The sequence below is a fragment of the Globicephala melas genome, chromosome 13 (genome assembly GCF_963455315.2).
Source record: "Globicephala melas chromosome 13, mGloMel1.2, whole genome shotgun sequence".
NCBI classification, from domain to species: Eukaryota; Metazoa; Chordata; class Mammalia; order Artiodactyla; family Delphinidae; genus Globicephala; species Globicephala melas.
Window position 1 is genome coordinate 83,687,842 of NC_083326.1, and position 14,725 is coordinate 83,702,566.

The 14,725-nt window shown below is 51.4% G+C and overlaps 1 protein-coding gene across 1 annotated transcript in view; it reads left to right on the forward strand.

Annotated features, from left to right (window-relative positions):
• Positions 1 to 14,725, forward strand: part of DNAH10 (dynein axonemal heavy chain 10) — a 146,922-nt gene that overhangs the window by 115,967 nt on the left and 16,230 nt on the right. Inside the window, exons 56-62 of the mRNA XM_030860044.2 lie at positions 81 to 242; positions 2,443 to 2,617; positions 8,088 to 8,269; positions 10,556 to 10,692; positions 11,735 to 11,952; positions 13,089 to 13,310; positions 13,489 to 13,636. Of these exons, the coding sequence (XP_030715904.1) occupies positions 81 to 242; positions 2,443 to 2,617; positions 8,088 to 8,269; positions 10,556 to 10,692; positions 11,735 to 11,952; positions 13,089 to 13,310; positions 13,489 to 13,636 (1,244 nt within the window). The remainder of the gene's footprint in view (positions 1 to 80; positions 243 to 2,442; positions 2,618 to 8,087; positions 8,270 to 10,555; positions 10,693 to 11,734; positions 11,953 to 13,088; positions 13,311 to 13,488; positions 13,637 to 14,725) is intronic.

Consider the following 14,725-nt stretch of genomic DNA (forward strand, 5'->3'; position numbering starts at 1 on the left):
GGATCGCACTGGAACGCTTGTCTGGGTGTGTTGGGAACAGCGCCCCCTGGAGGGTGAATACCTGTGTTCCCTTTCCTCAGCTCAGTGCAAGCGTCTGGAGGGGGGGCTGGACAAGCTGAAGGAGGCCACCATCCAGCTGGACGAGCTGAACCAGAAGCTGGCCGAGCAGAAGATTGTGCTGGCGGAGAAGTCAGCTGCCTGCGAGGCTCTGCTGGAGGAGATCGCCACCAATACAGCCATAGGTGAGTGCGGGTCCAACTGTGGGGGTCGGGACACCCCACGCCCCACCCCGCCAAAAAAAAACCCCAAACAGGACAGTGCTCACTGGGGGACATCGATGGGAAGCCACTTGTAGGAACTGGCATCTTTTGACCCTCGCATTGCTATTTTTTCTGACTTAGCGTCAAGCCCCCTATAATAGGCACTAAGACGTTACCATAGGCAGGACCCACAGCTGGTAGCTTGAGGATTTGCCAGGATGTGGAAAAGTCATCTCTTTACCCTCAATGAGCTAGTGAACTGGGTCGGTTTAGATGACCTCGGCCTGAGCGTCATTCACTTGGGACTTGCTTGGTTCTAAGGTGAGCCTGTCTCCGGGTCCTTTCTTGGGCCCCTCACCTGATCTTCCTGGCCTGGCGGCTGCCCTTGGTCTGGTTCCCTCCTGCTCTAAGAAATTGGCTTTCTTTTTATTTATTTATTTATTTGTGCCGGGTCTTAGTTGCGGCACACGGTATCTTTGTTGCGGCATGCGGGATCTTTTTTTTTTTTTTTTTTTAGTTGCGGCATGCATGCGGGATCTAGTTCCCCGACCAGGGCTCGAACCCAGGCCCCCTGCATTGGGAGTGCAGAGTCTTAACCACTGGACCGCCAGGGAATTCCTGGAACTGGCTTACTTTACACCACTCTCACACAGGACAACTCCTAAGCTGCAGCTCTGCCACGACCCCTAACCCTCCTTCTCCCTGGGTCTTGGGACTCCCGTTTCTGTTGTCTCTCAGAATCCCATGTTCTGACGCGTGTCCTCCTCGGCTCCTCCTCGGATTTCTGCAGAAGCCAATCAACCTCCCTGCCTCTGGGTATTCTCTTCCTAGCCCACGTTTGTGTCGCTTCTGCATAGGACCTCGGTTCAGTTCAATTCCAGCCGTATCGTGTCAGGCCCTATCCACAGGACCCACTTTTCATTACTCTGGTCACAGCACCCCAACTTGGCTTTGGCACCCTGTCTGCTCTTGACCCGCAGTCTGGGCTGCCGGGTTGGGCTTGTTCCAGCCCTGGCTGGATCCATTAGACGTTCTCCTGCAGTTCACATTTTGAATCAGCCAACCTGAACACTTGCTTGTGGACTTGTGAGGATGAGTCCCGAGAGAACGCCCCATCAGGGAGAGACTGCTGAATTCAGCGTACGTTGATTGAATACCTACTGTGTTCTTTTCCTGGGGCTGCCATAACAAAGCACCGCAAACTGGGCGGCTTAAAACAACAGGCGTTTATTTATTCTCTCACGGTTCTGGAGGACAGGAGTCTGAAGTGAAGGTCTTGGCAGGGCCCTGCTCCTTCCACAGGCTCTAGGGGAGGGTGCTTCCTGGCCTCTCCCAGCTTCTGGTGGTGGCCCGCGATCCTGGGCGCTCCTTGGATTGTGGACGCATCCCTCCCATCTCTGCCCCTCCATTGTCACGTGACCTTTCCCCCTCTGTGTCTTCACATGGCCTTCTATAAGGACACAGTCATTGGATTTAGGACCTCCCCTAACCCAGTATGACCTCGTGTTAACTAATTACATCTACAAAGACTCTCTTTCCAAATAAGGTGACTTTCTGAGGTTCTGGGTGGCCATGAATTTTGAGGGGGACACTATTCGAGCCAGTACACCTACTGTGAGCCAAGCTTTGTTCTAAACGCTGGGGTCACAGCCGTCGGGGAGATGCTTACGTTTCTAGTGAGTGGGGCCGATCAACAAGCCAGTGATCAGATGAAATTTCAGACTGTGATTAGTGTCATGAAGCAAATGAACAGAGCCACGAGACTGAGAGTGACCTCAGGGGAGGGTGGCTTTTGAGCTGGGCTGAATGAATGTAGGAAAAGCTGATGAAGAACCAGAGAGATGTCTGTCAGCCAGAAAAACAGGGCGGGCACTCTGATGTCCTCAGCTAACACTGGCCAGGCAGGGCTGGAGGCTGTCTTGTGGGATGGAGTGGGGTGGGGGGAGGGGGACCCAGTCAAGGAGGGTCCGAGTCGCAGCAGCTGTCCCTGTGTTGGGGACCCCAGGCGCCGTGAGGACCTCTGTCCCAGTGGGAACGCCCAAGGCCGCCATATTGGCCGAAGCTCATTCAGCACCCTCCGCCCCGCGCCCACCTTTGAGGGCTGCGCTGCTTTGGCTCGGGAGCGGTGGTCTGTCCTCCCCATGCCCCAGGGGCTTCACTGACCTCCCCCTCCCCCCCATAGCGGAGGAAAAGAAGAAGCTGGCGGAGGAAAAAGCCACGGAGATAGAGGAGCAAAACAAGATCATCGCGGCGGAGAAGGCTGCGGCCGAGGCGGCCCTGGCCGAGGTCATGCCCATCCTGGAGGCCGCCAAGCTGGAGCTGCAGAAACTGGACAAGTCGGACGTGACCGAGATCAGGTAACGGCTGGCCATCCCCCCACAGCGTGCTCGGCCACCAGGGTCACTCCTGACAGTAATTATGAGATAATCATGGCTGTTCGGCATTTCTGTGCCGGCCGCTGTGCCCGGCACTTTCCGTGGTGGGGATTGTCATCGTCTTCATTCGCAGCTGAGGGACGTGGAGCCCAGGGAGGTGAGCTGACTTGCCTCAGGCCTCCCAGCCAGTTGGTACCATGGCCCACTGGCCTTGAACCCAGGCTGACTCACAGAAGGAGGCTGGGTTCCCGAAGGGGCTGGTGGGAGAGCTGGAGCCTTGTAAGTCAGTCCTCTTTGCGGGAAGGACAGAGGAGTGTCTGCCCTAAAAGGGGCAGGGCCCTGGATGCAGGCTAGGCGTGTCACAGGCTGAGAGTGGATGGGGTGTGCCCGCATCCATTTCTAGCCAAATGCTGGCCTTTTACAGGTGGGGAGAGTAGTGTGTTTTGTTTGTTTGTTTGGTTTTGTTTTTTTGCCACACCGCGCGGCTTGTGGGATCTTAGTTCCCTGACCAGGGGTTAAACCTGGGCCCTGGCAGTGAAAGCGCTGAGCCCTAACCACTGGGCCGCCAGGGAAGTCCTGGGAGAGTGGGTCTTTACTGTGGCCCCAGACATTCTGCAAATCAGGCTGTAAAATGACTCCATCCCCCGCAGCCAGAGGGCCCATTTGCTGTCTAGAAGAGGGGTCTGGTGTGGCGCTTTCTCCCCTCCCCCCGCGGGGCGTGGTCCCCCCAGGGCACCGTTCGTGGCTCTCGCTGGTAAGTTTAGCACCGTGAGGGAAGCCAGGAAGAAACGGTGTCCCGTCTGCCCCCTCCACCACCCCCCGCCCGTCATCGTGCTGCCAGGCCCCCCACGCGTGTCCCTGCATCAGGAGCCTCGGCTCTCTCCTCACTCCCCGTCGCAGCCTCGTTTTCAGAAGGGGTTCCATCCTTCTGGTCCCGCAGTCAGGTCTCCTGTGAGAGAGACTCCTGTCTGCAGGCTGGGAGCTGCCCTGCGTTATGCGTTCCTGGCGGGTGGGGCTGCTTCTCGGAGCTCATCGCTTTTGCTAAGGGTTGTGCTCTGGCTGTTGGCTCATTTGTGGAACATGTGGATTGAACAGAACGTTCAGCCAGTTCCAGGGCAGGGGCCCTAGTCACTCCTGGGGGGTCATCCGGAGCTGCTGCTGCTCTTAGCAAGAGGTCATGATTTCAGAGCTTCGCAGTGTGATCGCAGTGAAGGTATAAGGATGGACGTTTTAAAACTGCAGTAGCACGCGCTGGGAGTTTAGACTGAGCTGTGGGAGAGACCCTCAGCATGCACCTTTCCAAAGGAAACATCCAACCACTGGTTATACAGACTTGGGGCACTCCTCCCAGGTCAGCAGCATAAAAGCATTCTGAGAGCAGAGAGTTGGGAAGGATGTTTGAGTATTTGTTTGGAAGGAGTATTTATCTAATCCAAGAGTGGATTTCCATGGGACCACATGCAGAGTTTGATATGTGTCCCCTGCAGTTAGATGGGGTGCCTGCATCACCCCCGAGAAAATGAAAGTGGCCTATGGCCCAAAAGGAATAATTCTTAAAATTGTAATTATTGGGAACAGGTAATATGTTGATGCATGGCTTTGCTTCTTACTGGCTGTGTGACCTTCGATAAGTCACCTAACCTCTCTGTGCTGCAATTTCCTTGTTTGTAAAATGTGGATGATAATAACTGTCCCCAAGGCATCGGGGTTGTTACGAGGTTCCAGTGAGCTATTACGTAAAGAGCTCTCAGAACTGAGTTGAGCACAGAGTCAGTGCCATGTAAACATTAGCTAGGGTCATGGTTCCAACATCAAAATGATGTGCTATGAAAAGCCCCCTCTCACCTCTCCGCCATCAGCTTAGTTCCCCTCACCACCCACCCGACAGGTAACTGTTGCCATTCATTACTTACATATCCATTCAGACAGCTTTTGTACATGTTCAAGGCAACCAGATATACAAGTGTCTCTTCAGTTCCCGACGTTGGACTCTAAGGGTTGTAGAACAAGGGATACTTCCGTAGCCTTTTTTCTTTCCTTTTAAAATATAATTGGTAATATACTATACGTATTTTTCTGCACCTTAGTGTTTTTGCTTGAGACCTTGGAGATCTTTTGCATGTTGTTATATGAGAACTTCCTCAATATTTAAAAAGAGCTCATCATAATCCATTGGATGGCTGTGCCGTCATTTATTTAATCCACCTCAATTTATGAATTTTTAGCTTATTTCCAGTCTTTTGCCTTTACAAACAGTGTGGCAAAGAATAACCCTGTCTTCACTCTGCACAAGTCCACTGGAAGGACACATTTTCAGAAGTGGAATTGCTGGCTTCCAAGGTGTGTGTGTTTATAACGTCAGCAGCTCTTGCCTAATGCCCACCCGTAGGCGTGGGACGCATTTACACTCCCGCTGGCAATACATGCGAGCACCTGCTTTTCCACGGCCTTACCAACAGAGGGCGCTACTAAACACTTGGCTTTTTGCTTGTTTTATAGATGAAAAATGGTATTTGTGTCGTTGTAATGTGCCTTCCCCTTTTGCTGAGTGAGGTGGGCCTTTATTTCATATGTGAAGAATGTGTGTCAGAGTCCTGTGTATTTCATTTTCTGTGAACTGTTTATGTGCTTTGCCCATTTATCTTGTGGATTGCTGTTACTGTTGCCTTTTTTTTTTTTCTTATCCATTTCTGTGGGCTTTTTATATAATGGGAGACTAGCTTTTATTCATGATGCGAGTTGCAAATAGTTTTCCCAGTTTGTCATCAGCCATTTGACTATTTAGGAGGTTTTTGTGTGTGCCTGTGTTTGCCGTGTATAAATTATTAGTTTTACGTGGCAGCTTCTAGCAATATTTTATTTTGTGGCTTTCGCTATTACCTCATACTTAAAAGGCCTTGCAACTGGAAGATTGTAAAATAATTTCCCCATGGTTTCATCCTGTACTTTTATAGTTTAATACTTTTATAGTGTTTACATTTAAATCTTTGATCTCTTTGGGATTTTTCTTCGGGTTTAATGAGTTTGGATGCAGAGGAGTATAGTCTGGCTTTGTTTAGGCCACTGGGATGTTAAGAGCGATGAGCCAGCATTTAGGTCTTGACAATTTTATAATCCTTTAATTCTTTCAATAGCACTTCCTTTCTGTAATGCTCAATCCCCTTTGCAGAGATCATTAAGTGTTAAGGCAGGAAGATTAGGAGTAATGAAGATTAGCGTGGCTGTTCCTCTGGAGTACAGAAGGCTCCCTTTGTTACTGGCCTGCAGTTTTACTTTGCTTCCTTTCCTTCATTCAGTATCATTGGGTGCCTACCGCCCGCCCACCCCATGCTGGCACTGGGGCTGAGAGGCAATGGGCCAGGCAGGGGGTCTTCACCACATGGAGCCAGCCCATGGTCTGGGGGAGGCACGGGTGTGCACGTGGGACTCTCACATGTACAGCAAAATTACCCAGGAGGAGGTCAGGAAGGGAGGGTCTTTGTTGCTATGACTGTGGATAATGGGGGAACCTGAACTAGTCTGGGGGGTGGGTAGTCAGGGAAGATGACCCCCAGGAAGTGACATTTAAACTGAGACGTGGGATGGAGGCTGGAGCGGGGCTAGAAGGAGGTTGACTCAGGGGGGAAAAGCGGAGACGGTCAGAGGGTCTGGGGTAGAGTGAGGGGGTGGGGAGTGGGGCTTGTGATGGGTATTCTCCTCCCGGGAAGGCAACATGGCGTCACCTCTGTCTGTCTGTCTCTCTCTCCCTGAATCTCTTTTCTTTTCTTTTTAAAAATTATTTATTTATTTATTTTGGCTGCGCTGGGTCTTAGCTGTGGCATGTGGACTCTTAGCTGTGGCATGTGGACTCTTAATTGTGACATGCGGGATCTAGTTCCCAGACCAAGGATCGGACCCGGGCCCCCTGCAGTGGGAGCGTGGAGTCTTACCCACTGGACCATCAGGGAAGACCCCCCCTGAGTTTCTTTTGTGATAGAAGAAAGGAATCTAGTGAAACAGAAACGCTTTCATTTCTCAGACTTGTAACCTTACTTTTTCGAGCCCCTCGGTTATCTGGCACCACAACACTGTGTTCTGGATAAACGAGGTTCCTGGGCATGGTTTGTACACTGGTAACAGAGAACTCCACTCAAAGGCTTTGGGAGCTGAAAGGTTCCGGGTCCGCTTCCCCATTTGATAGATGGGAAAGCTGAGAACCCCGGACCATTCCTAACTTTCCGGAGGGCTCAGGACGCCACCCCGAGGCTTTTTCTGACTTGTGTCTGAAAACATCTCACTGATGATAATCATCATCATCATCATCGTCATCATCGTCATCATCATCGTCATCATCATCCCTCCTCCTCGGATTATTCAGAGAGCGTGGCCGGGCCCTGACCTTCAGCAGCCCCGAAGGGAACCTTTTAAAAACAGTTGGCAGCATGCCTGCTTTCGTGAGCGCCTAAGGCCGCATCATTGAACCTTTCCCTGGTGACTCAGGACCATTACTTTAATCATCGGGCTTTGTGCTGGAGGCATTGCCCTGGCTTGTCCCCAAGCTGTGTGGCTCCTCAGGCAGTGAGCGGGGGTCCCGGGGCCAGGAGGGGTCTGGGGGTTGCCGGGTTCAGAGCCTCCACACTGCTGTGCGGGTCATGTTGTTCTCGCTCCGTGTCTCCCTCCCCCTCCCTCTGGGGCACTCTGGCCTCTCCCCAGGCCGCTCCCTGCCCTCCGGGGGCTCTTCCTTTCCTTTGCTTTTTCTTCATCGTCTTCTCCACGGCTTTTATAGACTTTGCCAAGCGGGCCCACTGGGTACAGTCAGTGTGCGACTCATTCCTTCTTGGGTCTTTACGCCGATGCAGCCTTTCCGCCTCCTGATCCTTTTGGGTTTCCAGTTCTCCAGAGGGTCGAGGGTGCTGGACACCCGAGTGTTGGAGCAGCAGAGTGATGGTCTAACTTCATCAAAGACAGAGACAACAACTTCCAGAGCCTGAAGGACGCCAGGGTGCGGGATGGGCCATGTGGACACAGGCAGGCCATCCAAACACTTGAGCTCTGTTTCTTTATCTCCTAAGTGGAAAATAGGATGATGATGATAATGACAATAATGACAGCGGCTACCACCTAGAGTCTGAGGAATCACCCCAGGGTGTCCTTAAAAACACAGATGCTCAGGCTCCACCCTGAGCTGCGGATTCAGGGGTGGCCTGGGTTTGCGTTGAACGACACCCTGCTGTGTTCCTGGCGCCCAGTCCGATTCCAGGAGCCTGACGTGGCACATGATAGATGAGACCCAGTCCCTGCCCCTGGAGAAGCCCACCCCCAGGGGCACGAGTCGGTGTTGAGATGTGGCTTCCGTTGTTTCCACGCGGTATCGCATCCAAGAAACGACTCACCGATTTTTCGGAACTCTCATTCAGGCCAGATCCTGGCCACATCCTGCGTCTGACCCGCGTGTGCATCCGTTTCTCCCCAGATCGTTTGCTAAGCCCCCGAAGCAGGTGCAGACGGTCTGTGAATGCATCCTCATCATGAAGGGGTACAGAGAACTCAACTGGAAAACCGCCAAAGGCATGATGTCCGACCCCAACTTCCTGAGGTCTCTGATGGAGATTGACTTTGATTCAGTTACCCAGAGCCAAGTTAAAAATATCAGAGGTGAGTGTAGACAGATGTAGGAACAGCCAGGCTGGTTGCCAGCCTGGCGGCTCAGTCTCTGGGGCCGGGAGGGAGAGTAAGCAGAGGGCTTGTCGCAGGCAGACCCGCCCATCGTGGTCAGATGGTGTCGCCATGGCGTTGCCGATGGAAGAGGGGGAATGATCGTCCCCAGAGGAAGACAGCGGCAGGGAGGATGGTTGCTGGTTGGGCAGTGGCAGTGGATGCCCGCTGAATGTGTGGTTCAGCAACGGGTCTGGTTTTCCCTAGTAGGATACATGACTCTCTCATGGAGCCCGCCCTGCCTGGTCTTCTGTGCATCTTGTCCGATGGGCGTAGTGGTGCCAAGAACTGGTCTCGTGGGCAGAGGACTTGAATAGACATGTCTCCAAAAAAGATACACAAATTGCTAATAAGCATATGAAAATATGCGTAACATTAGTCACTAGGAAAACGCAGATCAGACCGCAATGAGGTACCGTTCAGACCCACTAGGATGGTATAATTTAAACAAAACCACACAAAACTACAAGTGTCGGGGAGGATATGGAGAAGTTGCAACCCTCGTACGTTGTTTGTAGAAATGTAAAATGGTGTGGTAAACAGTTTGGCAGCTCCTCAGACAGTTAATCATAGAATTACCATGTGTCCCAACCACTCCACGCCTATGTATAGACCCCAAAGAATAGAAAACAGGTATTCAAACAAAAGCTTATACACAGATGTTCCTGACAGCACTGTTTAACAATAGCCAGAAGGTGGAGACAACCCAGATATCTATCAGTGGATGAATGGATGAACAAGAACAAACATATCCACACATTGGAATATTATTCAGTCATACAAAGGAACAAAGTGCTGCTGTGTGCTACAGCATAGATGAGCCTCAAAAGCCTCAAATGCTAAGTGAAAGAAGCCAGGCATAAAAGGTCACGTATTGTAATTCCATTTATATGAAGTGTCCGTAGGTAAACAGGTAAATCCACAGGGACGGAGAGCAGATTAGTGTTTGCCAGGGTTTGGGGAGGGGAAAGGGGTTGTTACTGCTTAACGGCTCTGAAGGTTCCTTTGGAGATGACGAGAATGTCTTGGAACTACACAGAGGTGAGGCCTGCAAAACCTGGTGAACCTACTAACTGCCACTTCAGCCTGTTTATTGTTTACCATGTTTATTGAACATGTTTAATCATACACTTTAACGTGTTCATTTAATGTTATGTGAATTTTGCCTCAATTTTTAAAAATGGGTATTCGGGGAAGAAAAAAAAAAGTTGGTCTAACCTTGACTTCCCTTGTGCCTTTTGCCAGTATGAAGTCTTCTGTAGGTCCTGGAGGGTGGGTGAGGAGGGGGGGCGGCACCATCCACCCCATGCCCGCATTTCAGTTACAGATGCCTGCGTTCCCCCTGAGCCTGGTTCCTGACCTGCCCCAGAGCTTAGCCAGTGAGAATGATGCTAGTCTTTTTCAAAGGCAATAAAAGTTCATTGTGTCACTGTTTATCACGGTGGTTTGTTCAGAACTTGACCATCAATGCATTTTTTCAGCCACTTAAAAAAAAACAAAACAGGGGCTTCCCTGGTGGTGCAGTGGTTGAGAGTCCGCCTGCTGATGCAGGGGATAGGGGTTCGTGCCCCGGTCCGGGAGGATCCCACATGCCACGGAGCAGCTGGGCCCGTGAGCCATGGCCGCTGAGCCTGCGCGTCTGGAGCCTGTGCTCCGCAACGGGAGAGGCCACAACAGTGAGAGGCCCGCATACCGCAGAAAAAAAAAAAAACCCACAAAAACAAAGCTAATCGAAACACAAAGGATAACAACAACTACAAAAACCCAAGGGACTCTCTTTACCCGATCGTTGGATGGGTTTCCATTTATGTGAAGTTACTCCCAGGGTGAGGGTGCAGGTGGAGGTGATGGTGCCCTGTAATGACCTATGAACCCCAGTTAGCTGCCAGCTCTGAGCCACCTTGGTGCCCAGTTGGGGGGTCCCCACTGATGCCCTGGGTCTCTGGGGGCTGCTGGGTGTCACACGCAAGTTCCTGTGTCATAGGATGTCCTGGGTGGCGGTAACATGTGCCCCTCACTCACATCTTAAACATCCACTTACACAAAATTCATTCGGGGTTGGACCCACCTGTTGTCCCTGGGAAAGCTGTCCAGATCCCACTCACAGGCTTACCAAGGAGAAGGAACTAGTTACACTTACTTTGTTAGTAGGCAGTTTACTTCCCATTTTATTTTCCCAAGACGAAGCTCACCGCTCATCGAAATCATTGCGTCTTTGACCTTTAGGCCTCTTGAAGACCCTCAATACCACGACTGAGGAAATGGAAGCCGTGAGCAGGGCAGGCTTGGGGATGCTGAAGTTTGTGGAAGCTGTGATGGGCTACTGTGACGTCTTTAGAGAAATCAAGCCCAAGAGAGACCAGGTATCGCCCTTCTGTAAGACCTGCACACTTCTGCCAAGAGCTTGTTTTGGAGTCAGAATGAATGTGTCCACAGCTTTACTGGAGAAATTCTGGCAAGGTTCCGGTTCTAAACTGCCTAAACACTCTTTCCCCCAGTAAATGATAACCCTGAATTATAGCTCGCATTTAGATGTAATGTGAACCGACAGAACCAAAGTCTGAAAGATGTTTGAAGAAAAGAGGGTAAAATCATTCTCGAGGGCTAAAACAGAGTTTCTCACCCTGGGTGCTACTGACGCTTTAGATTGGATCCTTCTTTGGGGGGAGGCCGTCCTGGACACTGCAGGGTACTAAGCAGCCTCGCTGGCCTCCACCCACTGGATGCCGTCGTCCCTTCCCCCAAGTTCTGACAACCAGAAATGTTTCCAAACATTGTCATGTGTCCCTTGGGGGGCAAAGTCGGTCCCTGTTGAGAACCACTGGGTTAAAGGAACATGCAGAAGACACAATACAAAGAGAATTGTGTAAGGTTGATTCTATCGTTTTGAGCCATATTTTGACATTGCTTTATAAGTCAGGATTTTATCACTCAGAAAACTTAGAACCCGTAGTAGGACCAATACAGTCTTCAGTGCATTCTTTTGAGTTTTTGGCTTAGAATCACAGGGTCCTCTTACTGGGACCCTAGTACCCACAAAAATTAAGCCGTCTGCTAACTCAGATGCAGGACGTCTTTTTTCTAATGGGATGTAGGGCTTTTGCATCAAACCATTGAAGAGGTCACTAAGAAAAGAAGCCATGTGCCTCGCTATGACGTAGGGTGGCCCCAGAGGGTAGGGACAGCATTAGAAATGCAGGTGGAGGACTTCCCTGGTGGCCCAGTGATTAGAACTCAGCGCTTTCACTGCCGTGGGTCCGGGTTTGATCCCTGGTCGGGGAGCTAAGATCCCACGAGCCTCGTGGCATGGCCCAAAAAAAAAAAAATTGCAGGTGGACATAAGCCCAGGTGTGAGACTGTCTTATTCCCACCTCACTGCTGTGCTTTTCCCTTGTCTTCACATAGCTGGCCAGGCTGGAGCGGAATTTTTCCTTGACCAAACGTGAACTGGAGAGGATCCAGAATGAGCTGGCAGCGATCCAGAGAGAACTGGAAGCTCTGGGGACCAAATACGAGGCGGCCATACTGGAGAAGCAGAAGCTGCAGGAAGAAGCCGAGATCATGGAGAGACGGCTGATCGCGGCCGACAAGCTCATCTCGGGGCTGGGGTCTGAGAACGTCAGGTCAGCCTGGGTAATGGGCCTTCCCGCTAAGTAGCTCTAAGCCAGACTTTGTGGTTTGTGAGTGAACGTCCACAGCACCATTTCTCGCCATGTGGAGTCTTTATTCCACACTGCATTTTGAGCTGAAAACCGTGTGAAAAAGTTCTGATTTTACTATTATCATGTTTAAAGGTGGCTAATGGCCATTTTATAGATTCTTTTAAAAATAGGTATCGAGTGTTATTTACTGAGTAACTGTTAAGGGGAGGCATGGCAGCAGTAGAGACGGGGGGGAAACCAGTGCCCTAGGGCCTGGGAATGTTTGCTTCTTGATGACCTTTAACCCCAAGTCCCTTCTGGAAGGATCTGGAGGAGGAGCCCACTTCTGTCTCTGGACCCTTGTGGCTGGTTCAGTCCTGAGCTTCAGTTTTCAGTAGGTGGAGCTGTTTGATGCTTATGGGCAAGAGGCCCATTGGGCCATAGCTGGTCCACTGGATGTGACAATAGTTTCTTACCTGGCACCTGTAAAAATGGTATGGAAAGCACTGGAAAATATTGTTTGCTTATGGGAAACAAACCATTTTCAATATGTCTATTTTTTTTTTTTTTTTGCTGTACGTGGGCCTCTCACCGTTGTGTCCTCTCCCGTTGCGGAGCACAGGCTCCGGATACGCAGGCTCAGCGGCCATGGCTCATGGGCCCAGCCGCTCCGCGGCATGTGGGATCTTCCCAGACAGGGGCACGAACCCGCGTCCCCTGCATCGGCAGGCAGACTCTCAACCACTGCGCCACCAGGGAAGCCCTGGGCGTGTTTTTAAGCTATTGATTAGGTGTTTGGAAACAATGTGATTACTGTTGTACTTTATACATATCTTTGAGACAAAATTCATCCCCCAAACATTTATCGAGGCCCCTGTTAGATGCTGGGTTCTGCCGAGCTCTGGAGTTGAACAAAGCCTTTGAAAACGTTGGGTTCACTAGACAGGGAAATGTCAAAGTGAGCTGGCGATCTCTGTCCTCTACAAGCAAAGAACATCTCAGAAAAGGTTTCCTTCTGGCTAGCCCCCTCCCGGCCGTGTGTCTGGCTGGCTCTTCTAGAAGGTTCCTTCGGGTTGTGCTGGAATGTGACTGCTCACGGCAGCCCCCGCCCACGCCAGGTGGCTGAACGATTTGGACGAGCTGATGCACCGGCGCATGAAGTTGCTGGGCGACTGCCTGCTGTGCGCAGCCTTCCTGAGCTATGAGGGTGCCTTCACGTGGGACTTCCGGGACGAGATGGTCAACCGGGTCTGGCAGAGTGACATCCTGGAGCGGGGGATCCCCCTGAGCCAGCCCTTCAGACTCGAGAACTTGCTCACGGACGACGTTGAGATCAGCAGGTGAGGACGACCCTGGGCTGGGAGGACGGGGCACAGAGCCCGGGGGGCATGCAGCTGACCCACCTGCACAGAGACGGCAGGGAGCTCTGCCCGCCCAGCTCCCCTGCCTCGGAGGCTCCCCGTCGGCTCGCAGCTCGGCCAGAAAAATCCCCATTTCCCCTGTCGCTGCCCCTTCCAGGTGGGGCTCCCAGGGGCTGCCCCCCGACGAGCTCTCGGTTCAGAACGGCATCCTCACCACCCGGGCCAGCCGCTTCCCCCTCTGCATCGACCCGCAGCAGCAGGCCCTCAACTGGATAAAGAGAAAAGAGGAGAAGAACAACTTGCGGGTACGGCTGCCCCCGACACACACCCCACACCGCTCCACATCCTGGGGCCCAGCCCAGTGCTCCCCGGTGTCCCCAGGCCTCCACAAGGCCGAGCTGAAATGCCACCACCCTGAGGCCCCAAGCAGAGCCCTCCCCTTCCTGGCCCGCCCACCCTGTTGAGTCTTGGAGGGCGGCTTGAACCACCTCGGATTCCACTCTGCCCTTTGCCTATTCATTGCCCTGTGGGTCACGTGAAGGCAAAGACGGTGCTGTGTTCGTCTTTGCGTCCCCCCTACTCAGTGCAGAGCCAAGTGGCCTTAGATGCTCGGTCACTTTCTTTTTGGAGGGCAGGGGAGGGGCTTGATTGAGATATAATTCATCTACCGTACAATCCATCCGTTTGAAGAATACAGTTCAGTAGCTTTTAGTATATTATACGTTGAGTTGTGTAGCAATCACCAGGATCAGTTTTTATCACCCTCCTCCAAAAATGCTGTATCCTTTAGACATCACCACCCCCAGAACATCCATTTCCCCTCCTGCCCCTAACCCCCAGCCTCTGACAACCACTAATATATTTTCTGTCTCTATAGATCTGCCTGTGCTGGACATTAAGTATGAGTGCGATTGTACAGTATGTGGCCTTTTGTGACTGGCTTCTTTCACTTAGCATCATGTTTTCAAAATACATTTTCCCTGCTTAGCGAATCCAACGTTTTCAAAGGCTTCGTTCAATTCCAGGGCTCAGCAGAACCCAGCATCTAACACGGGCCTCGATAAACGTTTGTGGGACACATTCTGTCTCAAAGATATGTATTGAGTACAGTAGTAATCACATTGTTTCCAAATGCTTAATCAACACATATTGTAGCAGGTATCAGGACTTCATTCCTTCTTATGGCTAAATAATAGTGTGTTGCATGTCTGTTTACCTGAATATCAGTTGATGGACATGTGGGTTGTTTCTGCTTTTTGGCTGTCATGAACAGTGCTGCTGTGAACATTCATGTGCAAGTTTTTTGTGGGCGTGTGTTTTTAATTTTTGGGGGTGAAATTGCTGGGGGCCCAGTTACCTTTTACTGAAATAATTAACAATTCATGTTTTTCCAT